The sequence below is a fragment of the Acanthaster planci genome, linkage group LG11, assembly GCF_054643075.1.
Source record: "Acanthaster planci isolate LZ-2023a linkage group LG11, COTS_SCS, whole genome shotgun sequence".
Lineage (NCBI taxonomy): Eukaryota > Metazoa > Echinodermata > Asteroidea > Valvatida > Acanthasteridae > Acanthaster > Acanthaster planci.
In genome coordinates this window covers 7,846,452-7,873,496 of record NC_141787.1, presented here as the reverse complement: position 1 = coordinate 7,873,496, position 27,045 = coordinate 7,846,452, and the positions used below count along the sequence as shown (strand labels likewise).

General features: G+C 41.4%; 1 protein-coding gene across 1 annotated transcript; it reads left to right on the top strand.

The window, feature by feature from the left end:
• The first annotated feature begins 40 nt into the window (after positions 1-40).
• LOC110986895 (uncharacterized) lies at positions 41-26,901 on the top strand. The gene is made up of 20 exons (XM_087143597.1): positions 41-517; positions 3,914-3,985; positions 6,546-6,605; positions 7,105-7,173; positions 7,423-7,494; positions 7,782-7,853; positions 8,775-8,843; positions 9,383-9,454; positions 9,701-9,790; positions 10,165-10,236; positions 12,277-12,348; positions 12,487-12,564; positions 13,027-13,170; positions 14,145-14,213; positions 14,509-14,583; positions 19,230-19,301; positions 19,727-19,783; positions 20,622-20,812; positions 21,269-23,146; positions 23,747-26,901. Exons 1-20 carry the CDS (start codon positions 312-314, stop codon positions 23,950-23,952), a joined length of 3,696 nt encoding a protein of 1,231 aa, XP_086999723.1. The 5' UTR covers positions 41-311; the 3' UTR covers positions 23,953-26,901.
• Positions 26,902-27,045: the final 144 nt, after the last annotated feature.

Genomic DNA, 27,045 nt, shown 5'->3' with positions numbered 1-27,045 from the left:
GTTGGAAGTTACTTCCCCGTCGTTTCCGTATCGAGGTTTCTTTTTTCTAGTACTTATGCAATATGCATTTCGCAACAGTACACTACAACAGTCGGGGAAACACTGTACATGTAAAACGAGGAAGTTATGCTATGGGTATAGACCTTCACGCCCACATAGGTCTGGGAAATTTGTATAAATCGGAGCCTCCACTCTTACAGCAGTCTAAGAGAATATTGAGCCAAGTAAACCAATCCTGTCCCTTTCTTTCGGTATTAAAAGCTTGAAATCGATCGGGACTTCGGGGCATAACTGTTCAAGATATCCCCAACATGAGGGGAACAAAGACAACAGGGTATTTCATAAAATTGGCGCTCTGCGTCGCGGTGAAGTGTGCGGCCCTTGCCATGGCGGTACCGGCAAGTGAGGAAGCCTGCAGGTTATGTAAATGCAGCAATGAAGGGCCAAACGTGGTTGACTGCATGCAGAGGGGTCTCACAGAACTACCGACGGGGATACCGAACGATACGCAAGTGCTGTAAGTATGAGAAGACATTTGATGTGGAAACATTCGATTGTATTTGTTCCGGTCATTATGAACAAAACTATTATCATGAGATATTAACCAATTTCTTAAAACAGCCAACCATGCTTTTACCACCCGGTTGCTGACGCGAAACTGTGACACGACTGTGACGCTGAAAACTACGACCACGTGGCCTCCTATTTCCCAGTGTAGACGTTTACATTAATTCTTAACCTCGTTTAGTAAATTATACATAAAAACAACAGTTCTTACAAGAATGCCAACCCTGGATTCGATCTCCGAACTGCTGATTAAAACTATCCAGCCAACCACGTCAGAACTGCAGTACACGCTGATTTCAATATTCCTTGGCCGACTAGGTTGAGACGTGTAAAACATAATGGCATAAGTTGTTCCAAAGTGATGTCATCATGATGCTTATTATTTGCAAACGTCAACCTTTTTGTGCCACGTTTGGTGCTTATGTCCAAATGATGGCCGGTGTCCATATTTGGAAGCTAAATTACGAATTCTTAAAAAATCAAGTAAGGGCAAGTTGATGACAACGTCATAAACTTTACCTAAAGTAATCCATGTACGATTTCCACCTAATTTGGAGTCAACCCACCCACGCTTTAAGACGTCATCATTACGTCAGGTCACTTAAACCACCCAAAAACTTCAAGTGATCAACGCGTGATTCCCATAAAATCTCATGAAAAGTTCTTCATAATTGTTTTTCCTATTCGAAGTCGAACAGACGGACAGAGCGAGTCGAAGAACACAACTATCTCGTTGAGGGTAATTGACTCTTTCACAAAAACTAAGCGAAAAGCAACAAACAGAGAAAGGGGGAGAATCCTCCTCATTGGTTAGCTAATTCCTGTTTATCAAAAGAGCCCTAACATAGCGTTGTTACACCCTCAAGAATCACCTTATTTCAAATGGTAAATGCATGCAGTATATCGTGTATCTCTGTAATGATTAATTAAGACTAACCATACGCATTGCCCAATTTCTAGAACCAGCGGCTGCCACCAATAAATTCGAAAGTGCTGTAGTTGAATATATTTAGATAAAATTATTAAGCATCGAAACCACTTATAAGCAAACAACAATCCACAGACCACCAAAATTAGCAACGGAAAATCGGCAATAAGGAAATAGTATACACGCTAAAAACCCCAGGACACATTAGACTTCCATAATTTTCTTTGATACGCACATTTTCCATTGCAGTCAGTCAGTTTACTTTCTGCACAAAAGAAACTGCAACTGCAACTGAAAATGAAGATGTTTCGTGGATTTCTCCTTCCTTGTATTTGGACCTCTATTAAAGAAAATCTTTTGGAGGAAGTTGGCAGGACCTAAGGGCCACGCGCACTTTGGCTACTCTCGATGTTCAGATGAGCAGGAAGTATTGCTTGCACATAACTCTCGGATCACGTCACACAAACTGAAACTTCCCCCTCCTGCCATCTTGGAAATAACCACGTAATGTAAGAGTACATACTTCCCGCCTGACTGACTGCGCTCCTGCCGTTCATGAGTTGGAGAGCATGGGTGTGTTGGCACGAGCAACACAACCAGGTGGAGCACGAGTTCAGATTAACAGGAGTCTACGGGAGACTTGGGGTCCGGTCTCCCATTCGTACAACACGACACGAGCATATGGAAATGGCCTCTTCGATCACTGTTTAGCACAATTGAAATTCACCGAAGCGTTAGGCACGCGAAATCATTGGACTAGTCTAAGAATGGTTTCCAAACCACTTAAATGATTGTAATCAAGACTTGTCTAGGAACTGCTGACTGACCATTATTTTTGATCCTCTTGCTAATGTTAACAAAACCACAGAACAATGGCAGTTTCATCAAACATACTTGAATTATGGTTATATATATGTACTAGGATTTGCGTTTACAACAGTGTAAACATTCACACTGTATTCTTAGCGCGGTGTCAAGGAGTTGTGGAAAGCCACGCGCTTGCTCCACTGGGATTCAATCCCTCCTTACCTTCTTTTGTTCCAACCGGGTGCAGCTTTAGGGACAAAAACTACTACAGGTAACATATGCCATCCACGCATTTGGGTTCAACTCCAATTGGGGTGCAAACCATTTCCTTTTCGTACGTAGCTGCCCCCCCCCCCGTTTGTGTAAGTGCTAGATCCGATACCTATGACAGACTTTCTTTATCGTCCCTGAGCCGCGTGAAGACTACTGTGATGAGGACACTGTTATTTTAAACTGGGTTGACAGCACAGGACGGCCCGTGTACATTTCGCAAACTTGAACCAGGACGTTTTAGAATTTCCTAATTTGATTTACTTTCCATTCTAGGTTAAGGTTCTCTTAAAGTGAATGAACACTGGAATCTATGATCAGTGGAAGCAGTGCCTTAAAGGGCCCAGCAGTGTAACTGTATTTAATTCTTTTGAATGCTTCTTTATGCCCAAATTAAACAGATTTTTAATGTTTGTGGTGACATTTTAAAAGTAGGTTTTAGCCAAAGTGTTATGTCATCCAAGGAAGAAACGTCAGTTTTACAGCACTAAAACTTGTTCTTCCTGCACTCTGGAGTACAGAATCAGTAGAATAAACCTTAAACACTGCCTTAAAGAGCCCCCGCATTGTGATTGTTTTAAGTCAGAGTTCTTTTAATTAAATGCTCCAGTGTGACCAGAATTTCAAATGTTTGATATATCATTTTAAAGGTACCGAATTTTCACGTTAAACCGAATTTCAATTTTTCAGCAAAAGAGAAACGTCGATGTTACAGATTTCTTCACAACAATTTGCCAAACTTTCGAGATATTTTTCTTTTTTGTTTAAATTTGGTGATTCGTAATTTTATCAGTTCATTGCAGCAAGCCAGTATGCCACGTTTCCCATATTGTACTAGTATGAAAGTTTTGAATAAATAACGTTTCTTATGGTGCCGTCAATGTCCTCTAATTGTCGGAAACAGAGTGCCTGGAAAAAGTTTTCAATAACAATAACCATACAAGGATGTCAAAATGCGATCTCTGTTTTAAGGGTACGAGAATATTACCTATTAAAGTAAATTTTGATGTCAAGGTCCTTTAAGGTTTCATCGGATTGCCTTCATAAAATGGCACACTGCTTTATATCCTCGTCATGGTGGCTGTCTTACTGTTCTGAGACAAGGTTTCCTGCAACTAGGTCTTCAAAATCTGATTTTTTTTTTGCTCCGAACTCTTAGCATAACAATCATACTTAAGGTGCGTTTCTTTCGAACTCTACAGACACATACAAGCAAATGTACTTGGCGTGAATTTGTAAATACCGAGAAGTAAATCTCTTTTAAATGATGGGCGTTCACACTGTTGTTCATATTTTTTCGAATCCCTTGTCTTTTTACACCTTGGTTTGTTTCAATTGCAGCAACTTGGGTGGAAATCAATTGACCAGGATACCATACGATGCCTTGTTACAACTCGAGTCACTTATAACGCTGTGAGTATAGCAATGGGTCATGCACGAACCTAAACTTAAAAATAGCACCTTTGAGAATGAATGAATTAATAATATTTAAGAGAGGCCTAAACTCTTTAACCCTCAATAATGCTTGCGTTTGGTACTTGATAGTGTGGGGGCTATCCCTATATAGATGGAATCAAATCTAGCACTATTTGTGGCAGATTCGATTTTTCCCCAAGCCAAGGTTTTTCCCCACACGATAAATCACTCGAGCAACCTCATGGCTAAGGACGCGGGTCCGTTTTGGAGGAAACATACAGCATGTTGTGACCGGCTTTAAGCCTCTGTTGAAATTTCACAGTGAACCTGTAAAGAAAATAATGTCGGCACAGGAAGTATGTTTCTTTGACAATAATCTGCAATTGGGATGTACAGTAATGTGATTGGGGAGGCTTGCATTATTATTTATTACCTATACATCCATCACATTTTTAAACGTGACTTACAAAATAGTTACACACATCCGCTAATCAGTGTGTATTCACCCTGGAAAATGTTAACCATTATACTATTCGAATGTTAACGACAACGACTTCGGAATACATGTGGGATCGTAGCGAGTTACGATAAGTCCAATGTCAAAGAGCCCCAATGTTATCAGTTTTGTAATGGTCTGATTAATATTTTAAATGTACTTGCAAACCACCAGTGCGTTAGAGATACGTCGTAGGTACAGTGTAAATTGAGCTTTAGGTTGACTTTTTATTGTTTCTGTATCACTCTACAAACGATTCTAAAGTTATACATCAGACTCTCGGTTATACAGTTGTCAGGTATTTTAATCACAAAATCGGACACTTGTTCTTCCTCGTCAGTTTCACTACTATTTCATTACATATTCATTTCGAACAGGCACTGTTTCAGATCAGATTTCAGATTGAGAATAGGCCTAATTATATTTCACAGTTAGTCACTTCGACACCAAGGCCTTCCAATGTTGAGACATTTTGGACGTCAGATCTTGATCAGATTGAAGGCTATTTCAGACTTTTCGATATGAATGTGCAGCAATGTTGTGGCTACCACACCACACCACACCACACCACACCCCACGAAAACTCCGAAAAATATGGACCAGGTAACAGAGTTCAAAAAGTAGCACATATAATCTTGAAAAATTCATACTGGCCCAGATCTTACTGATTATTGGGTGAAAAAAAATCACCGCCTGCAAGAGCGAATCCAGGCGAGGGGCAACAGGAACCACACCCTCTCTCCAAGAGGAGCCATGGTTGGAAAAGTATTAAGAAGAAGACTATTATTGGCGTATTTCATTTCTCTCCCTTCCTAAAGCCCCACCCCTCAGAAAGGCCATGAAAGATTGTATGGGACAAATTCAAACCTTTCGGCCCCAAAACTTAAAACGAGTTTGCCCCCTATTCAAAAATATGGTTCTGGGTCCGTCACCGCATTCTGCACTATGACGAAGCCATACATACCATTGCTCTCCGTCACTGCTCTGCCTTCTTGAGATGATCTTTAGCGCCGAGAGCCCTTGTAACGCGGTTAGCATGATAGATCTAACAAGGGCACGCAATCTTAACTAGTGATTGTCTTACCTATCATGAGTTACCTCTTTTGGCCGCAAAACAGGACTACCTTGTCCGTAATTATTGTTATCGGTTTGGGCATCCCTTTGATAGGTTATTTCGTTTCTTTCCTAAGTTTTTTTGCATTTAAGTTCAACAGTAATTACTTCACTTCAATACAAGCTATCGACATTGGTAACTATGCTTCTTTGCGTGGCTTGTGTATCACATTAATGCAATAATATATTGATGCCACGTTTTACAGAGCAGCATTTCACTCTAAAATCCTGGTTTATCAATGGAAATAAACCTGTCGGATGGGGGGGGGTCTTTGTACAACATGTCATTGTGGAGAACGGCTGATGTGTGGTCCAGCTTCATTATTGTATGAGTGTTCAGGGGCTACCTGAGGTTTGAAACTCTCAACTCACAGTCGATTTACGTGAGATTTGTCACAGTGCGACTTCCACTTGTGGCTTGCATCTGCAAAGTGATGCAACTACAAATCGACAACCTTTCCTCAGATCTTTAACCACGGAATTTGTTTCAGCTTCGTGACATTTACATTTGGTATAGGTGCGTCCACCATATTGCCAGTTCTACTCTGTTTCTCTCTGCCGTTGTTTCATCTCAGCCTATGCCCAAAATTACACTTAGAACACGTTTTTCTTCATATTTTCAATCCCATTCCGTATAAGTTAACGTTTGATAATGGTGGTATTAAAAGAGGATCCTTCTTTTTGGTGACGCACATGAAGCTTTGGGCCCTTGTACAAAAATGTGCAGGGTCATAGGAGGTACAACGGAACACATTCCACGGGATTCTCTCTCACGCCTTGCAAAGCTGAAAACGGTTAAGCAAAAAAGTCTACATTTTTTCTAACATTGGATGTCGGTAACACACAAGGAGGTAAAGAGTTTATTTTGCCAGTACACGCTTGGCTGATATCTTCTTTAAAATTGGATTGTGGCCATCTGAAACTAAAGAAGTACCCTTCTTTTCACAGGAATGTTACAAAGAATCGTATTTCAACGCCATTCGAACTACCTGAAACTGTCATATCACTGTAAGTACTGAAAATGTGGAAAGCTGTGCAAGCCATCTGCTGTGATAAAGATTACACATAATGCAATAGAAAGGTGTTTTCAAGTGGCAGATCCAACGTTTTACGAGAAGGGACGCGCCCAGTATCTACACAAAAGGTCTGCGGTGCGCAGAGGTTAAACTTTAATCTTCCAGTAGAGCATGCTAAAGTGGAGTTTTTGTCATGTAAATTTAATATTAAATAACCATTTGAAATATGCAACAAGACAAGGAAAAAGAGATATATATCACGTCCAGTCTTTGGATCTGCTGTGTTATCTTCTTTCCTTTTTGTTGTCGCTTGCTGCACTGTCAAATACGAAACATTTAAGCAACTAATCGGCCGTACATTAACACGGAATGATCACGACACTGATCGTGCCGCACTACGACCTGACCAGCCATTAAGAACTTAACAAGGAGCTTCTTCAAATTTGTACGTAATTGGAAGTAGTAACTGGAATACTTTCCATTCTCTCCAGATTTGCAGGAGAAAATGAATTGCGAGACATTAAGCCACTGGTGAAAAATGGAGTCAATCTGCAGGCAGTGTAAGCCAGAATGCTTCAAGAACAAAAATGACAACGACAACTTTGCAAATAATGTCACATTTAAGTATTTTGAATACTGCAGCTCTTTTATTATGGCAGGATGACAAACGATTAGGAATGCTGTCACTGTTAGAATTGAGTCTATTAAAGATTCAGATATTGAAGGCAATTTTCGAAAATTGAATGAATGGAATCACATTTCACTGGAAGCACGTCTTTACCCCATATCTTTTTCGAAATTTTATCCAGAGTTTTCAGAAGTAATAACCTGCAGGTGATAGAGACAGATACCTTTAAAAGATGCCAGAAATTGTTAAAGTTGTAAGTATTTTGTTCCACCTTTTTCTTGTTCGACGTAGTTGCGATATCACCGTGCCAAAGCCAACTGCAATGGCCATGAGCGTGAAATTTAATGACTTATTGGATGCAGACCTCTGAATTGAGTTTAAAAAGGGAGCGGACTTTTCTCCATGACGTATGCATTTTAAGAAAAATTGTCCAATTTATTGTGTGTAAAAATCTGTAAAACATGGCGTCTCTTTGCAAGTGCAGATTTGTTCCAGAAGATTCATATGTGAAAATCGTTCAGCACTTAATGTTATCCACAGAGATTTGAAGTCAAACAGCATAAGAGAAGTACAAGCAAGGGGTTTAGCGGGACCACAGGGAATGACCAAACTGTGAGTATCCCGTGTGCGCCCTTTAGGTACCGGTAGGTCTGTTCTAATGGCTATTAAGGGGTTGTCTGGTAACTGGATATCATACAGAAGGAAAACTGCGATACGAGTTTTCCAAAAGAAATACTCTTCCCAATGACATAGCGCTCTTCCTAGGATTTTAAAGCTCAGCAGGATGGAGTGATTTTTTTCAGTATCTGATATGAAATCTACACTATTTCACTGCTGCGGTTAGTGCACGCAGGCTGACACGCATAGCAAAAGAACAAAAGAACATATATGTCTGATTGAGTTCAAACTTCACCTGTAATGATAAGGGACATGTACATGCAGGCCAGGTTTTAAAAAATCGATCACTGCACAGCCGTGTTCTGGGGGAGGGGTTTCCGCCCTCCAGATGTGCAATGGGCCAAAACGTCATGGCTCTTTGATAAGAACTATGAACGCACATGTATCTGGGTCGGCAGAAATGTTTTCAATTCAAGCCACTTGGTTCGATTTAAATTATCCCTTTGCCATCGGTGAGCCTCTATGAATTCGACGTAGAGGAATTATAACCATATTTTAATTGATACAGTAATAACCCAGGCTTGATTAAAACTCACTCTATTTAGCAAATTTTGACCAACATTTCTAATTTTATTGAAATAAATGTGTACTTCAGAGATAAAAAGTAAATTGTACATTGATACTTTTTCCAAACTAAGAAGTCGACACTTACATTGAAGTAAAGTTTAACGCAATTAATACGCCTGCCCTGTCTGCCTACATTACGAAATTTATTGTTTTCCGCGTCATTCTACCAATGCAACTGTTATTTGCACTGAATTGCTGGTGGTTTGCACATGGCGAAGTACCAGATAGATCTTTATCATTTTTGTCAGGCAAGTCTCATTAATGAATCACGTCTTTACTGTGCCTAAGGCATATGGGAAGTAACAAGCTCAAGACTTTGGGACCCGCTGCTACAGAGGGGCTTCAAATCCAGGAAATGTAAGTCATCCAGTTCTATTTATTTTTGACATCATTCTGTTGGTCAGATTTTCAACTGATCACGATGGCCATGACCTGAACGTTTTCGGACGATCAGTGTGAACTAAGAGCAAGCGCAACTGAAATATTCAGGAGCGGGAATTAGAGGCCTTTCTGATTGTATGAGAGGTGGATTTGGATGGTCGTTGTTTCAAAAGAATGAGAAATGTTCACCATCTACAATTTCTTTGCAAGCCCACTGTCAGTGTTATTGCAGCTCAGTGCTTTTGTTCCTCACACGACGCATTTTGCAAAGTCCTCATACTGAAATACAACAAATGTAAATCGAAAAGCATCCGTAATGGCTTATAAAAAGGGGATGCAGGTCGTAATTCCCATGCCGAATGTAACAGCAATATGCATGTACATGTACACACAAATTTTATCACCGACGCAGATTTATCAAAAACATTGGCGAATCATGATCTTTAAACTTACATGTATCTCTGATAACTGCTCAACAATTAAGTGAAAAAAAGATCCATCCTTTTGTATGGCAGAATTCTTTACGATAACGACTTGAACGTTTTGAAGACTCATACGTTTGGAAAGGCAACGAACTTGGGACGATTGTAAGTATCTTTGTGAGTATATGAAAATTAACACGTATAAAGCCTATGTACACGACGTGTAGAGGGTGTTCATGTTTCGCTAGCACCAGCAACTGCCCCAAGTACATTTTACACAATTATTCGTCGAAGAGTAAGGCTTTGCGCCCGGTTCATGCGTAGTTTGAATTTCTGGTAAATGTAATTGAAGGTGACGCGCATTAATTCACAGTTGTGGTGTGGGCAAACTGTCTTCTTTTTTAAACTTAGAGTCCTTGACAACTGCAAAGTAGAGGAGATCCCAAGCGGGCTTTTTGTCGATCCTTCGGTGGAGTATTACGAGAGAGACGTGAATCGTCTGTAAGTGCAAAACTTTGATCGTTATGTACATCATAGAAATCATTCCCTAAAATCCTAAAGGTAAATTTAGTATACATAAACCGTTCCATTGAAATCCTAAAATACAGCTGAAGTGAACGGGACTAGGGAAAATGTTTTCTGCCCCGTTTTGGATGTTTTCAAAGTTTGCTTACTGGTTTACAGTTTTAATGTTATTAATTAGTCACTATATGCTTGACAATAATAAATTTACAGTAGCAGACTCAGCATTATCAAAATGTATGATGATGGTAATGCTGTGAGGAAATTGCATTTATGAATCGAACGTGGCAAAAAAAAATCCCTTTTAAAGCTCAATACTAATACGGCAAAACGTCTTTCGTTTTCTTTTTAAGTGACCTGGGTAGTAATATGATAAAACGTGTTTCTCCGGGGGCATTTCAAGGTGTGAAAAGCTTCGATAAATTGTAAGTAATAATGATATTTAGATGTTCTAATTTTCTAGTTTTATTAGAAACTGTGCATCCAATTTCTTATTATTTACTTCGTTGGCATACCGGGGAGCTGAAATAAATGATTTCTGGTATAGGCACCCACAAGGATGTTAATGTATACTTTAAAGGGAGGTTAGGCCTACACCTTTGTTTTTTCCCGTGATTTTAAAGATTTGGCAGATTTAGGGGTATAAAATTAACCACAGTTTTCATTCCACTGACTTATGTCATGTTTGAGTTAACTGATTTGAGAGAAACTAAGAAAAACTCAGACTGCCTTTTGAACGGTCAAGAACAGCTTGTAATTTATTTTGCGCAAAATCCATGAACTGCAGGGCGGTCTGAGTGATCAGCAACTTACACGCAGGGGTCCATCCACAGGTGAACAAGCACGACAAGTGTCGTTGCTCCTTTTAAACGAGCTTTTCTCCACAGCCAAGAGTTATCAGTAAATTTACTCTGAAGTAATATGTCTCTTCTAAAATTCAACATTGTGGATTTTTTGCGTCAGAGCAAATCTAAAATACATTCTCAATTTACTTACTAATAATATGCGCACAGATGAAATAAAATCTTGAAATACGGAAAGTTTAACGTCTGAAAATCGTGGCTTCTGTTGACGAAAATCTGGCTGTGCATGAACTGGGAACGTCCGCCATGTTACAGATTGAAATGTACCATTATTCTTCAGGGGCGGGTATTGGGAACGAAAATTTTGGCGTTAAGAAAGTCCCTTTTAGTAGATAAAATTTAACTTCGAACTGATCCATTTTCTTTTATAATTTATACTTTACACTTATTTTCTTACTGTTTCAGTTTTCAATGCGTTTGTGAATTTCTGCCGGTGCGTGTTTGGTACCTTTAGTATTATCCATTTATAATGGATCCCACATCTTTAAACACGCGACACAAAAATCGGCGCCAGTTAACGGATACGGATAGTTAAAACAGAACAAATTCTTAAACAAGGGTTGGCCAGTCATCATGAGAAAAAAAGGACAAAGATTCTGTTTTTTTCGAAAACTACTGAATTCTGGGTGAAAATATTTCACTGACTAGGGGTATTATTTGCTTTCTTTTAAGTAAGATATTCCAGGATTGTTGGTAGCCACATTTTTTGTGATTTAACCAATGGCGTCACCTAGCTTTAAGCTCCTTACAGCCTAGACTTGACCAAGTCGGGATCCTCCGTGACGTTTGTCTGCTTAAATGTTTATGCTTGGCTATTGAGGTTTTTCATCTTTGCGCGGCGTTACTTGCTTTGCGACCTCTTGTGTCCACTTAAAGACCTTGCACTAATAAATTCATAATTGTGCAGGCGTGCGCACAAATGGCCTTTGTGGCAAGAAGTTTGAGCGGGCAATTGAAAATGTACAGGGGATCACTTTCTCTCAGTTTTCCGGCTTTGTTATTTTTTTTCTTCAGAAAATCCCATTAAATCGTGTTTGCTATTAATTTTTATTTAAAGTGGAATTTTAAGTGCTTGGTAAAAAGACTTTATAGTCGTAATTTTTCCTGTGTGCACGAGGTCGCCGTTTCTTAGTATCTCGTTAGTGTTCGTGGAGCCAACCTGTAGGCCATGTACATTTGTAAAACACGTACTGATGTTCAATGTACATGTACCGGTACTGTACCCATTCGATTCGCTGCTTTCTGCACTTGGGAAATCTGAAGAACCAGATTCCTTTCTCTTTGGCATTTGCACATTGTCTTGTACAACCCCAAACACAGCAACTGGATACCATTTCTTTCGGTAGTACTCCAAGATATGACCAAATTCAATGGTAAGCTATGTACTTACAGTATACTATACTGACGAGCCTAGTTTAAAAATGTCAATTTTTTTTTGAGTTTTGCACCGCAGAAGACCGGGGCTTTTATAGGGGAAAGTTTAGGTGGGGTGCTCACTCAGAGTCGCATGACTTCGGGGAGTTCTAATATTGCAGCTTTATGGACAGTAATTTCTCATATTTCCTTAGTATCACATTGTGTCTGATTTCGGTTGCACTGCAGACAATTGCCACATAATAAATTGATCACTCTTCCGGAAGACATGTTTGCGACCTCCAAACGCATTGGTGATTTGTAAGTATTTTAGAGTACATTAGCTATATTAGATGTGCGTTTGGAAGGATACTTTATTATGCATTCAGACGAAAATATGAAAAGATACATACAATGTCATGTGGTAAAATCACCATACCCATAACGATCTGATTTCAGAATACTATCCAACAACCAGCTTGTGTCTAGAGGCCTACCGCTCAATCTGTTCATCAACACATCGATTACGACATCACTGTAAGATCTGCATGTTCACTTTCGTCTAGTACGGTGCGTGTTTGCGTAAACCAAGATAACGCAAGTCTTCCAATGAGTACTGTTAAAGCTTCAGTTGTGCGTTAACATTTTTACATCTTTTGACCATGACTGTTAGAGAAATGGTTTAGCTGGAGCTCGAAAGCCAAAGAACTCCTTGTCCCAAGGGCTTATAAATGAAGACCGTCCCGTGCACGATTGTTTCTTAATTCTTTGACGTGGGAATAACTCGGGAACTGAAAGGTTCACAATCCTCAGAGATGCATAGCGGCGTTAGACCGTGTCATGTATTCCTTTTTTGGCCTCAACATCTGTTGTTGAACGAGCATTTCGAATATTCTTTTGTGTCCTTGGTTTTAAACTCATAATTTGGTTCAGAAAGGCAACGTTTTATTATTTTTCAGGCAGTTTTGTTTGATTAATCTTGAACTGAAGGTTCTGAAGAGACATTTCATCCAATCAGCTGACAACTTTTCCAGAGGAACTACTTCGGTCACAGCACGAACTCCAAAACCTGTACATACATCGCAACAAGATCAGTTCTCTGAATAGTGGAGCGTTCAAAGGCATGGAGTCACTGAAAGAACTGTAAGCGATTTGGGAAGGGGGCCCTTATAGAATAACAAAGACAAACTGACCTTATTTTCCTTTTATTCCAAGAGCTTTATTGGTGGATAAACGCATACTGTGTAAGTTCACCAGGCAGTATTGTTGATCCATTAAAAAAATGACGACAGTACTTGTGGCTGTCAATTTAGGGAAGCTCTTACACTGACGTTTTGTTTGTTTCTTCGGAAAGGAATTTGGGCCCGATTCCAAAACCAGTACCGATGGTTGAGGCTGGCTTGGTTTAATGTATTGGATAGCTTGCATTGTTATTTGTTATATTGTGTTTTCTCAACGTTTGTAGTAGGCTCACGTTGCAGGCCCAGGTGTAATTTAGTAGGATAAATTAAAGAATGCTATTTATCAAGGTGGAAAACCTTGTTTACTATCGTCGGCATTTCGACGAGGTAGGACTGAAAGGACTTACAACGGGGGCCAGAGAGTTGTCTAGTTTATGTAGGTACCGTGCCTGAGTAAGGGCACCCTCATCCTTCCAATACGCGTCACAGAGGCAATTAACATAAAGTTTAGACTTTTGGCGCTTCCTGTGCGCGCTGTGTCAAGGTGGTCGCTTTCTTTAGGTTTTGAACTGTGTAGAGCCTTAATTAAACTCTCTGTCTGTCCTTTGGTTTTGCAGGGAGCTTGGCGCCGGCCATGTTTCCCATATAAGCCTTGGGGAAAGGTATATTTCAGTAGTTGAAGTCATATTTTGTATTATCTTTTTTGTCGAATATATTGTGTGATTTTCGGGGCACAACGTAGCGACTGTTAGAATAGAGTTTGTATTGTGCATTGTACATGTACTGTTGTGCTTATATGTGACATCTGACTAGTCATCTCATTGTATTTACTGAGCAATCCTGCTATTATATTTGGGGACAAATTGTGATTTAGGATAATAATGTAGATGTCATTTGCTTTGGGCCTGTATCTGTTTTATCCGTTATTTTGTACAGAATGATATTTGACAATCCTATTACCTATTTACCGGATTGGGTCTTCTATGAGACGAAATTGGTGAACTTGTGAGTATAGATTAAGAATTAATTCTAACCTGGGTTATTTATTGGAAATGTGGAATGTAGTCTGAATTCTTGTAGTTTGTTTATATAGTCTGGTTAATTAATTTATACTTTTCGATCCCATAGCTGTATAGGGGCTTAACAAAATTGGCTAAAAAGTGTGTGCTTTTTGAAAAGGTAATTATTTACACCTCCTGACTGGGTTGGAGGTTGATTGATACGGGGTAGTCACAGATATGGGATCAGTCAAAAGGTCAGTAAATTGTGACAATGTTTTCTTTTTTATTGTTTGGAGCAGATACATGTTTCAGACGAACCTTTCAGCCTTAGGATCCAGACCTTTCGCAACAATAAGAAAAACTCTCCAGCAAGTGTAAGTGCGCTTTCCCTTAGGTGCTTGATAATCAAGACGTCAACCTTGGCGAATTGCAATTGAGCTACCTTCGATTCCAAGTAGAAAAATCTCCCAAAGTTCAAGGGGATTTTCTACTCAACACCTATAAATGCATTTCGAAATGCGGATGCGCAACCATAACCGCTGAAACAAAACATAGACCATGACGTCACCCCGCACACACCGTACCTCCCACAAGCCCCTGTGTAGCGCGCTACCTTTTTAAAAGAGGAATCAATCACTATGGGGGCTGATATAAAAGGTGAGAAATATCCCCTTGGATTTGGAAAGATTCTGTTGCAGAAAATACGTCACCTTCGATACCTACAAATGCAGAGTAGCATCGGAGTGTATAGAAACAGGGCGGGAACGCGCAGTGTGCGGACCAGGAAAGAAATTAACCAAGCCAGAAACAAAATATTGAAACAAATATTTAGAAGCCAAGTTTAGTCAAGACATACCCATGAGTACGACATCTAAAACATTTGCTGAGGATGTATCGACTTCTCATCTTGATTCCTGGCTGCTGTTCGTGCAGTAGTTTTGAGAACTCCCAGTTTGGAGAACGTCTCCCATGTAGCACGATGCAAAAGTTAACAGGCTTCTCCAACATGTAGCCCGTATAATATTTGAAACTGCCATGCCCTGAAAAGAGATCACGATGTTTTCATGCTCCATGTCTGAGACCTCGCCCTGAGATCTAGGGCTGTTGTAGGTGAGTCTCGCCTGCCTCAAGCTGGGTCTTGGGCTCAAGTGGGTCAGAAGTCGAAGATGGAACTTGATGGCTCTAAAGATACAGAACATGCGGAATCCTATTATGCAACATTGGTGGCTCCATTGGTGATGTTGCAGAAGCTGATGTATAAGGCTGTGACCCGCTTCTGGCAAGGGTGAGACCTCCACAATCCAACAGTTGAATAGTTGAGTGAAGTCACCTCGGAGTTCTATGGTGGGAACAATGTAGAATTTCAGTACATGTATTCCGACAGGTCACTATTAACTTGTCTACCTTGCATGCATGCATGTCAAGTTAAAGACAAAAAATGTCTGTAAGAAAGTGATTAGACTTGGTCAGGGATTCTGTCTGGGGGAAGGAGACCTCTTTCGATAGAGAACCATGAAGTTCAATCCTGCAATGAGCTGTGGACACAGGTAAACGTAGGAATGCCGTTTTTACTGTGAGGTTGAGAATAAAGTGAGAAAGACCCAGCCGATTAATGATTTTTTTAGATGCTTCATGAGAACAGTGCAAGATTCCAGCCTGATATTTTAGCTTAGTAAAGGGTTGTTCAGCGACACATTTCCTTCATCAGGTGATAGATGCAAGCATTGTAGGATAGGCTAGATCCATCGACAAATGCCTTGAATGTTCAGTAACAATGAATGGTGGTGACTTGTCGCCTGGATCGAAAAGGGGATACAGCAAAACATCCCTGATGATTGCTAAAGATGCGGAATGGATGCCCAACACTTTTTTGTGCACATGATTTGAAATGGTGCTATTGCTGAATGTCGTATAATCTGCTGGTCGACGGTTATCTACTTCCAGCTGCTAAGCAGTCAGAATCTTGTGAAAGGTCTGCTGCTTTGGAGGAGGGTCGGAAGTATCCAGGCTAATTAAAGATCACTGTAAGGGACTGGAAGAAGTATTTTGGAAACAAAGCTTGCCATGTCAATAATGGAGGACACATGGTCAAGCTGCATTTTTCTTGCCGGATTTCGATCAGCACTTAGCAGAACGTCTGTAACTGGAAGCCTAGGTATAGGGCAAATGTGTAGAGTTCCAAGGGAAAATATATTGATAATGTGCTGCACTGACGAATGGTTTCTACTACCAGACATCCTTGTCTGCAGAGAGATCTAGGGAGCGAGTGATGCACTATCTGACGAGCTGGAAATTTAGCATACACAGGGAAGGATAGAGCCACTACCGAAGCGCTGTCTTGACACGAGTGAGGCAGCTGATGGCCCTGTCCAAGTGGCCTGAAGAAATCACAGGACAGTCTGTTTGGGCTAGTTGACATGAAAGAGTTTTTTTAACAGAAATAAAGATCCTGCAAGGGATGGGTCGTCTGGAGGTGCATGTCGTTCAGGCTCCGAAGCGTTCGTTGTGAGCGTACAGGTAGGCTAGCTGTTGGGCACGACCCTGGGAGAGGAGATTCTGACGACACATCCTCAAACGCAGGTAAGCTCAAATGGGAGAGTTCATCCAAATGAGGGTAAAGACAGCATCCTTTCGAGGACAGTTCTGAGAAGGGATGAAAAGGCTGAAGTGGGCTTATGTGCAAATGCACCCGATCCTCTACTTATAAATGAGGCCTGTGCAGCAAAATAGCCTGCAAGAACTGTAATGCTAATATATTTTCGTATGATGCAAATCAGTAGGCAAACGTGTAAGTGAGGCTAGTCAGCGTCACGAAAATTTTCAAGCAGAAGGCTCGAACAAGCCTCGCTTATACGTTTGCCGACTGTATTGCATCATATGAAAATACATTAGCATCACGGTTAAAGCATGGTTATTTTACTGCACAGGCCTGACTTATAAGTAGCAGTGGGTAGTCGGATAGGGTGGCAAATGGTAGTATGGTACAGTGCCATCAAAGTTCGCCAAGAAGGCGAGGAGCCGGAGCTGAAGCCGTACTCAGGTTGGGTTAGAAAAATTCTCTTTGAAGAAATAAATACATTCTTTGTCTAGAGAGAGCCACATGGAGGAGGAGGCTTCCCCACATGCCCACATGGTGAGACAGGGAGGCCTCAAGGAAGGTACGGTTCTGTGAAGGCACCAAAAAGACATGTCCTGGTTGACTATGAAACCCAAGTCCAATTTGAGCTGTGTAGCCTTTGACAAAGCGTAGTACGGCAAAAAAGACTAGCCCACTAACTACAAATCATCCAGGTAAACATATACATGCTGTCGGTGAGGGGCTGTAGCCAAAAACGTTGGTGGTCCTTGAGAAGACCGCAGACGTAACAGTACGGTCTCCTTTCAGGAATGTTTCAGACGAATACTTATGACAGGAAGCCATCACACCTTTGGAGTCAGGAAGAACGTTGATGTAAAGCCCTCTGGAGGATTTAGGAGAGTTGTTATTACTTATGGCTGTCTTTTGTTGCAGAGAGAAAAACGTTTTCAACGAAGTTCGGCTTCTTTGGCCGTGAGAAATGGGAGTAATCACCGGGTATGTCAAGACTTAAATTGTCATCTGCCTTGAGGCATTTAGATTCTTGAAGCATAGACTCGCCAAATTTATCTGCAGAAGGGTCACACAAGAACAAAGATACATCCTCCAAACGCTCCCTGGAACCAGCGGATGTTCCTCCCAAAGGTTGTTTAAGAACAGACTCTTATGTAAAGAGGTGGTTGGGGTCAAACCAAAAGCAGCCAAGCAGCCAAGCAGCCCATTATCATCTAGAAATTGGGATATGAAAGGCAAAAGACCTTTCATAGGTAGGAAGGCTAAAATTCTTGTGTACGTGTACAAAGGTAATGACAAACAAAATGAGATTTTGTAGGGTTTCATAAAGAGCGAGTGTGGATATTCACTGAAAAATGTAAAATTCACATATTTTCGTGCAATCTGTGCTCACATTTGTGCCATCTTTAAAATAAAATGAATAACGATGAATAAAACAGAGATTTCAAATGAAGAGAGCCTCATCGCATTAAATCAAAACCATAGACAAAGTTCAACCACCGAAGGCTTGGAACATCAGCCCAAAAATCCAAAAGTAGGGCGGAAAATTAGAGAAAGGTCAATTGAGCCTTTGCAGGCAAAAAATTTCTTTTGAGATGGTGTGTGTTTTTGACTCTAGCAGAAACAGAAGGCATGAAAATAATGAGCAGGGTTGTCAGAGTTTGCGAGGAAGAGGAACTGCTCTTGAAGCGAGGTTTCAAGAGCAGTTCTTGAATTTCTTGAGTGCCCTAGAGAAACAGGGCAGAAAATCGCCAACTGGACGTAGACTGTCCACAGTTTTTGTCAGAACTGCAGGCTTAGAACTGAAATGAGCGCAGGAGCTCTGTCTATGTCGGGGGTGACACTTCCGTTGTGCCACACAAGAATACCAATCGATTCTCGGCGTAATTCGGACGACGAGAGCGAGCCAAAACACGAGGTTTATAAAGACCTTGGCTGCACAACCGATGTCTGTAGCAGATCAAGTGAACGTCGAAGTCGGAAGGTGATAATGGGCCGCCACATGATCGACATTTACCTGTAGACTTCTGAACAAACTTCTCCTTATCCACGATTAACACACACGGTTGAAAGTGTCGGAGTAAGAGTTGTGTCAAGAACTAAGTAACGACACGTTGCTCAGGGAGAACGCGTGTACATAGCGGTGCGTGTGTTGGAAAAAAAAGAAGCTAGCTACGCAGGACATAGGGGGACGTGCGGGTCACGTCAAGGCTTGTGTTATATCAGGGGTTATGCTTGCGCATGCGCATTTGGAAATGCATTTGTAGGTATAGAAGTTGTCGTATTTTCTGCAATAGAACCCTCTTGCTGTTGGGAAAACATAATGCAAAATAGGTCCCATGTTGTGACAGTCTCGCAATATTGATCCACTTTTCTCTTATATCCGTAGTTTGTTAGCTCAACCTCCATTAACGAAAGATCTTTTTACAGATCTCTGTATGGCGCTAAATTGGCCAAGGTTCCCGATTCTGTTTGGCAAGACTTGGGCACCAACTGTTACACGTAAGAACGCCATAATAATGTGACGTCAAATGTAGTCCCGTAAGAGAGATACTGCACTTCGAGGTGGTAGATATTTTTAAAGGATAAAAAGTTTGCTGTCATTTTCTGGGCATTTCTTGGCAAAGACGGCTGTCATGCTATTGTGAAAAACGAAGGAAGATAACAGTGTATAGTCATGCATGTCACATAAAAAAATGTACACATACATGCACTCCCCTCGATCCTCAATCACTTTCCCTTTAAAATTTGCAAGTAGCACTTTAACAAGATCTCTGTCTTATCATTAAACGGATGTCCTGCCTACATGTCAGAGGAGTGCGTGAAAAACATTTTTTCCTAAGTCAAAAAGGGAGGCACCTGGAAAAATCTGAACAGATTTAACAACTCCAATGAGGTTTTAAACATTTTTTTCAATGCTATAACAGAGCGATTGACAACTGTTTGCAGTTTGCACCAGTAGTAAACCGGACGGACCTCAAAATGTAAGTTGAATGATGTGTGCCCAGAGTATTAAAATGCAGGCGGTAAAATCGTTCCATCATTATAAAGAGGTAAAAATATTGGAAACAGTCTAAAATGATTAACCATAGATGTTCGTCGTTATAACGACGATGGCGTTGTTCAATTAACTATTCAGAAGGTGATAAAATCAAAAGTGATGGGAAATGTCGAGCGAAGAACAGAGCATACTGTACAAAATGTTGAATTTCCGTACAATTCTTCTCAAAACGTAGCAGATTCACAAAAGAGAAATCGCTGCCTTGCGCTTCCGCAAACATACTCATATTGCTCGCTTCACCACAAAAACGTTCAACTTTAACAGAGGTATGCTGCATTTCTGAAGTGTAACCTTAATGATTCCCCATTCCATGCCACCCGATCCTACTACCCACCGCTATTTATAAGTAGGGCTTGCACAGCAAATACGCCATGCTATAAGCATGTTGGTATCATAGGATCGTGGCGGGACTACTTTCGCCACACTTTCAAGCAGGGCATGAAAAGCGCCCCCACTTGCAACGCAACAAAGAGCCACTTGCTGCGGTGCACAAGCTAAAACTGGTCTAGCGAATGCGACGAATGTAGTCCATGCTACGATCCTATGATACCGACCTACTCATAGCATGGGGTATTTGGTGTGCAACCTACTTCCAAGTAGCGGTGAAAAGTCGGATCGGGTGTCCATGCATCTAGTGCAGAGGACTTTTCGAGAAGGACGGTTCGGTTGAATGGGTATTTTTCCGTCCAAATTTCGGCCAGTATTGGAAGGATTCTGAGATAACACCGATGTTCTCCCTGTGTTCTTTAAATACCTATCAGAGAGCTAGTTGGTGATGGTTTCGCCCAGCCGATCGATGTACCGAATGAGATAGCTGAAGTACTGTCCAGGTCGGGCTTCCAATGCCGCCGGACTCACAAACAAGTCTGGCAATGTACACCATGTCCGCAAGGACACTATGGCGCTTACTGGATGGATCCTTATCAGGAAACGTGCGTCGCTTGCCCGGCAGGTAAGACCTAGATGGGGAGGACAGCCGAAGTTTTGTGCGTTGATGTTGGTATTTGTGTCTTATGGCATGTCAACGGTAGTTTGTAAGCCCTTTGATAATTCGAAGGCTCCATTTTTTCGTATAGGCACCTGACAAAGTACTATGCCCATTGGATAATTCAGCCCTGAACGATGTCCTTAACAAACTTTCTGGGGAATTCCATTCCACCTGCATTAATCTGATCAAACTGTGAAGGCCAGTTACATTCTTGATCTTTATGAGAAGAATTTGATCCAAGCTTGACTCGCAAAAAACTTGCAAATATTCAGGCCAAGAAACAGAACTTTGAGAGTCCTGTCCAATATCGGAGCGTAGACCGTGGGCTCAGTCTTCTGAGTACTATTTCACCACTTTCTAAAACTAAAACGTTTTCTGGTTTAATGGCTCTTTATAGTAACAATACTTGACTGTTCTCAGGAGGATTTTACCAAAGCAAGACAGGGCAAATTGCTGGCAAATCCCACTCGATCAACTGTCAAAAGTGCAACAACGGAACTTATGTCACCCCAGCTGCCCACCCTGGCATCAGTCCTGCAGACTGCGTTGTGTGTCCTACGGGAACCAAGAAGAACCTTCACGCTGGCTTTCGTGCATGTTCATGTGTGGATAATTACTACCGCAAGGATCGCTTCGGGGAGTGCTACCCGTGTCCAGCAGAGGGACTCAACTGTACAGGGGAGTACCAGCACCTCCTGCCCGGATTCTGGTGGACTTGGGATTGGGGTTCGGACGGAAACTTTCGATCCTATGAGCAGTTTGTCAAAAGTCTGCGCACAATACCAGCGACTAAAGACCACAGGGCCGAGAGTTTTTTGGGGGCGTTTCCGCGAGTGCACCCTTGCCCGCGTGCAGAGTCTTGCGTGAATAACGGGGACAGCATCAGACCGACTTGTGATGACGGCTACGAGGGGTGGCTTTGCTCCGAGTGCCAGAAGGGATACTATTCCTGGTTCGATCGCTGCTTTCAGTGCCCGACCCTAGGGATGTTCCTGCTGGAAGTGGCGGCAGTCGCTGCTCTTATTGCACTGGTGATCGCTTTAGTTGTCTGGGACTTACGTAAGAACAGCCGGACGAGCCGGTCTGCCATCAGTCTCATTCTGGCCAGATTTAAAATCATGCTGGGTTTTTACCAGGTAATGGGTGAGATATTCTCGGACCTGGATGAAATTCCTTGGCCAGGAACCTTGAAGGATATTGGTTCCTTTGTGAAACTCCTAGAGGTGAACGTCATGCAGTTGATCGTCAGTCCACGTTGCTACCTTCCCGATTTCACTTATCCAAATATATACATCGAGTTTGTGGCTGGGCTAGGCTTTCTTGTGGGCGTTGTATTTGCAGCATGGAGCTTCTATATTCTCGCCGTCTGCAGCTTACTGGTCAAGAAAACAACCGTTTCCAGGCGCAAGGAGGTTCTGGCAACTGCCAGGCAGAGGTGTTACTTATTTGTTGTCATGCTGCTCTTTGTGTCCTATCCCAGTTTGTCCAGTGTTATTTTCACCCTCTTGCCATCCGGCTGTGACCTGTTTTATCTGGATGAGAACGACGTATTTAACACCACGAGGCTTCGGTCAGATTTCTCCATCGACTGCACCACGGAGCAGCACGTTCACTTCACTCAAGCTGCCAGGGTGAGTCTCTCGTATGTCGCTGGCTTCCCGCTGGTGTTGCTCCTGTTGCTTTGGAGGAGTAACAGACAAAAGAAGAGTGTGTGCATCTGGAGTGGAGAGAGTGGAAGAAGGGGAAGTACGTCATCTAACACCCAAATGGAATCTGCGGAGCAGAGTTTGTGTCGTCTGCCCGGGCAGGCTACGGGTAATCACAGCATCAACGCCTCCAACGAGCAGATGATGGACGGCGGCAATACCCCATGGCGTGCACCGGACACCCCACATAGCTCTGCCGAAGGGCAAGGCCATGAGAAGATCAGCTGGAAGACCTTCTTGTGCGAAAATTACAAGCCACAGTTCTGGTACTGGGAAGTAGTCGAGCTCGTCCGCAAGATCGTCCAGACACTGTTCGTGCTACTCTACGGGCCAGACGACCATTTTACCATGTTCGCCACCATCGCAATATCTGTCGGGTTCCTTCTCATCCACGCCTACGTTCGGCCCATGAAGGACGCCGCGGAGCACCGTCTACAGATGTGCTCTCTTGGTGCCATCTTCCTCAACCTGTTGGCGGCCTCTCTGCTTCTGTTACCAACTGATAAGCATAGCCAGTCTAAAGAGGAAAGGAAGGGTGCCCTCGCAGTCTTCCTGATTCTGCTGAATCTCAGTATCGTTGTTTTTGTCGCAGGTAAGTTCTGGCGGCTACGATTTTTTATTCTGGAGAAAAAAAAACGACTTGAACGTAGCTCCGCATAATATAGTTATCACGGGTGCTCTCCGCTCCAGGCGGGGCAGATGCAAATGACCAGGGATAGTGTTGCCACGCTCACCAAATTCGTCTATAAAACAAGGCATACGCGCATTTCCCAAGAACGTCATATCAAACATCTGGACTCGCAATGCTGTTGTATTCTTTGAAGCCGCCAACGACCATCTAACCATTGCTAAAACAAGGTGGTCGTTGGCTTGCGTAACTATTTTTACCAAAAACGATTTGGTAACAATTGCGAGCAAGCCGTTCCATTATCTTTGCATTCCATACCATAAAATGGCCGCCAGCAGCTTCAATGACCGACATGAACCGATCAACGGCATCGCGAATTAGAAGGCCGGACTTTTTATATAACGTCCATACTATTTCCAGAGAACATAGATATTATGCCTTCTGCGACATTCCTGTGATATTGATACGCCTGGGTTTACAGATCTCCTGTGTCCTAAAAATTATGCGCAGATTAACTCTTTCGAAACATATAGAAACTCCATTCAACTTTGAACATTGTTACAGGAAGTCTCGTTTGGGGTGGAGTGAAGGCCCTGTGGAGGTGCGGATGTTGCAGCCGCACGCTGACTGGACTCCGCTGGTGTTTGCTTCAACGGCGTGGATCTAACGAAAACCGAGACCTTGACAGCAGCGTAGAGAGCACGTCACTGGTGCCAGGCCCAGAGTATTTGCAGAGGCCGTACGGGGAAATCATTGCCGAGCGCGGTTGAGTACCAGGCATCTGATGCTTTTTAGTGCCCATTTATTAGTGAATGGTACTCGTCATTCGGTGCTTTTGCCCCACAAGAAAACAACTAGTAAAGGTCGTTCGAGCTTTTACTCCTGATTTCTCGTTGAAGTTTAAAATATTAAAATTGGAAGATTAAGGGTTGTTAGTATAAATTGTTAATGAATTATGACACAGCATAACATAAACAATTTAAATCGATAATAACGTGGGATAATTATGGCGTGTGTATATGGCACATTTCAAATCCCGACGGACTCTCAATGCGCTTATACATCGTATCAGCCTGCTGACTAGGCCCACACCAACAGTCATATAAACCACCTGAGCTCCGTATGAGAAAACAACCATCAGTGTAACGGATAGTTCTATATAATTCCTGAGGGTATACAAAAATACGGGAAAATAGCTGTCGTCATTTTAATCGACAAAAGAAAGGTCTATAAGCCTGCACGCAACGAATCCCTACTAAACCCGATCACCATTTGAAAGTACTCGACGAAAGGATCGTTTTTATTCGAATTACGCAATTATTAATTATTTGAAGTTCAAACTTTTCTTGTGCCCATTAGGTCTTAGGACAGTGATGTTTTGTTTCTATACAAACTTTAACAATTTTGAAAAGAAAAGCTTCAGACGTTTGAAGGCTGAAAAATACTAGACTTGACATCTGTTTTTATCTGTTCCTTATTCCTATCCATTGAAAAGGTTCAAGGAAATGAACACGAATTCCTCAGTCAATCTCTGTAAAATTGATTTGAATTCTACACAATGTGTTTTATGCTTAAAGATGTAATTGTTGTGATCGGGAAGTGATCTCAAAATTCAGTTGAGGCCAAAATAAAAGCCAAAATTTAAGAAAAAACTACGGCTCTAATAACCCTCATATTAAGAGAAATTTCATTTAAAAGCTTTTTTCAATACTTGTTTTAACGTCTTTAAGTGTATACTTTACTTGCTTAACGGTACAAATATGACAGTTATTGCTCAGTGTATAAGTCGTAAATAAATGTTGCGGTACGGTGACCTACAGTTACGTTGTTCGATGGATATCTCCTTCACAAATTATTCAAAAATGTAATAGCGCACATTTATTCGCAGGGATAAAAACAGGTTTAGAAAATAATAATCAACAGCTGCACGAAAATGATATTTTTCCACTTAAAATGGATTAAAGACGCTCGAATATTGTCCAAACTTTTTGTTAGTATTTACACCGTTACATCACATTGCACAGTTGTTACCATGGTCAAAATACGGGCGATTCACAAAAGTGTGCCTCCAAGAATTTGAAACGCGTTGGTCAATCACGACGCGCAAAATCTGTTGACCCTTTCCAAAGGAATTGGGTCGACAAATTTCCCGCACTGTGATAGGTCAACGCGTTGCAAACTCTTGGAGGCGCACTATTGTGAAACGCCCATATAATGTACTCATTGTGTTGATTTTATGAGGAATTGTCTGCTGCCTCGCTGTGCTTCAACTCGGCCTTTGTTGCGTTTTGGCATGCAACACCTCTTGTCTAAAAAACAAAGCGAACTCTTCCTGAAGTGACATTTCCTCAAGATTAACTTTTTAACATTTTTAACATTGGACAAAATCTGAGTAGTAATTTACATTCCAAAGTAATATGAACATAGAGCAAGGTAGGACTTAATAATGTACAATATAACTAACTGCAAAAGTTAAAAATGAATAATTTGTAATCAACTCAGAACAAAGGAAAGAGGTTTCACAGGTTTTACACTCACGGGAGTGACGGGTTAGCAGTGAAAACGAGGTTGAAAGTAAAACTAACGCCTAAGGACGTCGGGCTGAGGTCGTCCTATATTTGCCTAGATAGGTGTGAGTTAGCACAACCAAAATATTGAATTTACTAGGCTGCTTTTGTGGTTAAAATTATACCCAGCAAGATATGGGTCGGAGGAGTACCCCCATGTCAAAACTCTATAGACATTCCAGACTATTACCCCCTTAGATGTCTGAAAAGAATTCCTGAGATTTCGTCAAACAATGAAAAACATTGGGAGGGGTTCTCTCCGTCCCCTATCTTGCTTCAAATGGGTAAAATAGTCGCTTCCCGCTGTTCATGTGCAATTAATTCTGTATTTACGCTTGAAGACAGAAAGATAAATGGCAATATTTTTGAAGGATATGTCCACGGAGCTCCATAGCTTACGCCCGTCATGTTTCACAATTGCTCTAGATATTGTAGTGCGCGAATATGATCGATGAAACCCATAGCATTGTCTTGTGAAGTGACAATGGATTTTTTATAAATAATGAACAAATAGCTTTAGGGAGTTTTCAAGATGTATTTTTGCGTTTGGGAGATGTAAATTTATATAAAGGGTTTTGCCCTTACCCAACGTGTATATTAATAAACACTATATGCTCAGTGCTTGTCCGAGAGCTTGCGAAAAAAGACACAAGCTTACTCGGGTGGAACCCGAACCCACAACCTCCTGCTTACTTTAGGTTTGTGGTTGCTGAGTTGAAACTTGAAGGACCCTATAGCTGTAGAGAATAAAATATCTTTAACTTTCAATGTGCAACAATAATGTTGAAGAGAGGATCAATGTGTTCCTGAAAATTAACATTGTTAAGAATCTGCATGGTTTTTATCTTTAATTTAAGGACTCGATTAAGATGACTAATACTACCGTTGTTCCAAGCAAGAATGCCTATGAAAGGTACGGTAAGATAAGGATATTATACAAAGTCATTAAAATGCTCTGTGGAAAGATTGCTTTTAATTTTGAGATAATGCCTGTATTCCTACATATAATTGTGGAAATATAACTGATGGGTTTGTTCCAGGTGAAGTGGTCATCTATGTATATAGTCCTAAGTTGAATCAGTTTTTGTAATACCGGTATCATCAATAAAACTCTCAGTTGGTGCCTGATGTTACTTTCTGCTAAATAGCATTCTTCGTCACGTTAAACAATAACTTATTTGCTTTAATCCAGGGGAATACTTTTTTATCTTAAAGTTAACTGTATCAAAAAGTGTTTTCACATTATAATGGCTATAAAAAATTTACTATCATCAGGAAAAAGAATGGGGAATATAT

What these genes read in the sequence shown, in the direction of transcription:
- LOC110986895 (XM_087143597.1), top strand. Translation starts at nt 312, where the DNA reads ATGAGGGGAACAAAGACAACAGGGTATTTCATAAAATTGGCGCTCTGC. An exon ending in GGGCTTCAAATCCAGGAAAT is followed by an intron (nt 8,844 to 9,382) that starts GTAAGTCATCCA and finishes TTTGTATGGCAG; the next exon opens with AATTCTTTACGATAACGACT. An exon ending in GAGAGAGACGTGAATCGTCT is followed by an intron (nt 9,791 to 10,164) that starts GTAAGTGCAAAA and finishes TTTCTTTTTAAG; the next exon opens with TGACCTGGGTAGTAATATGA.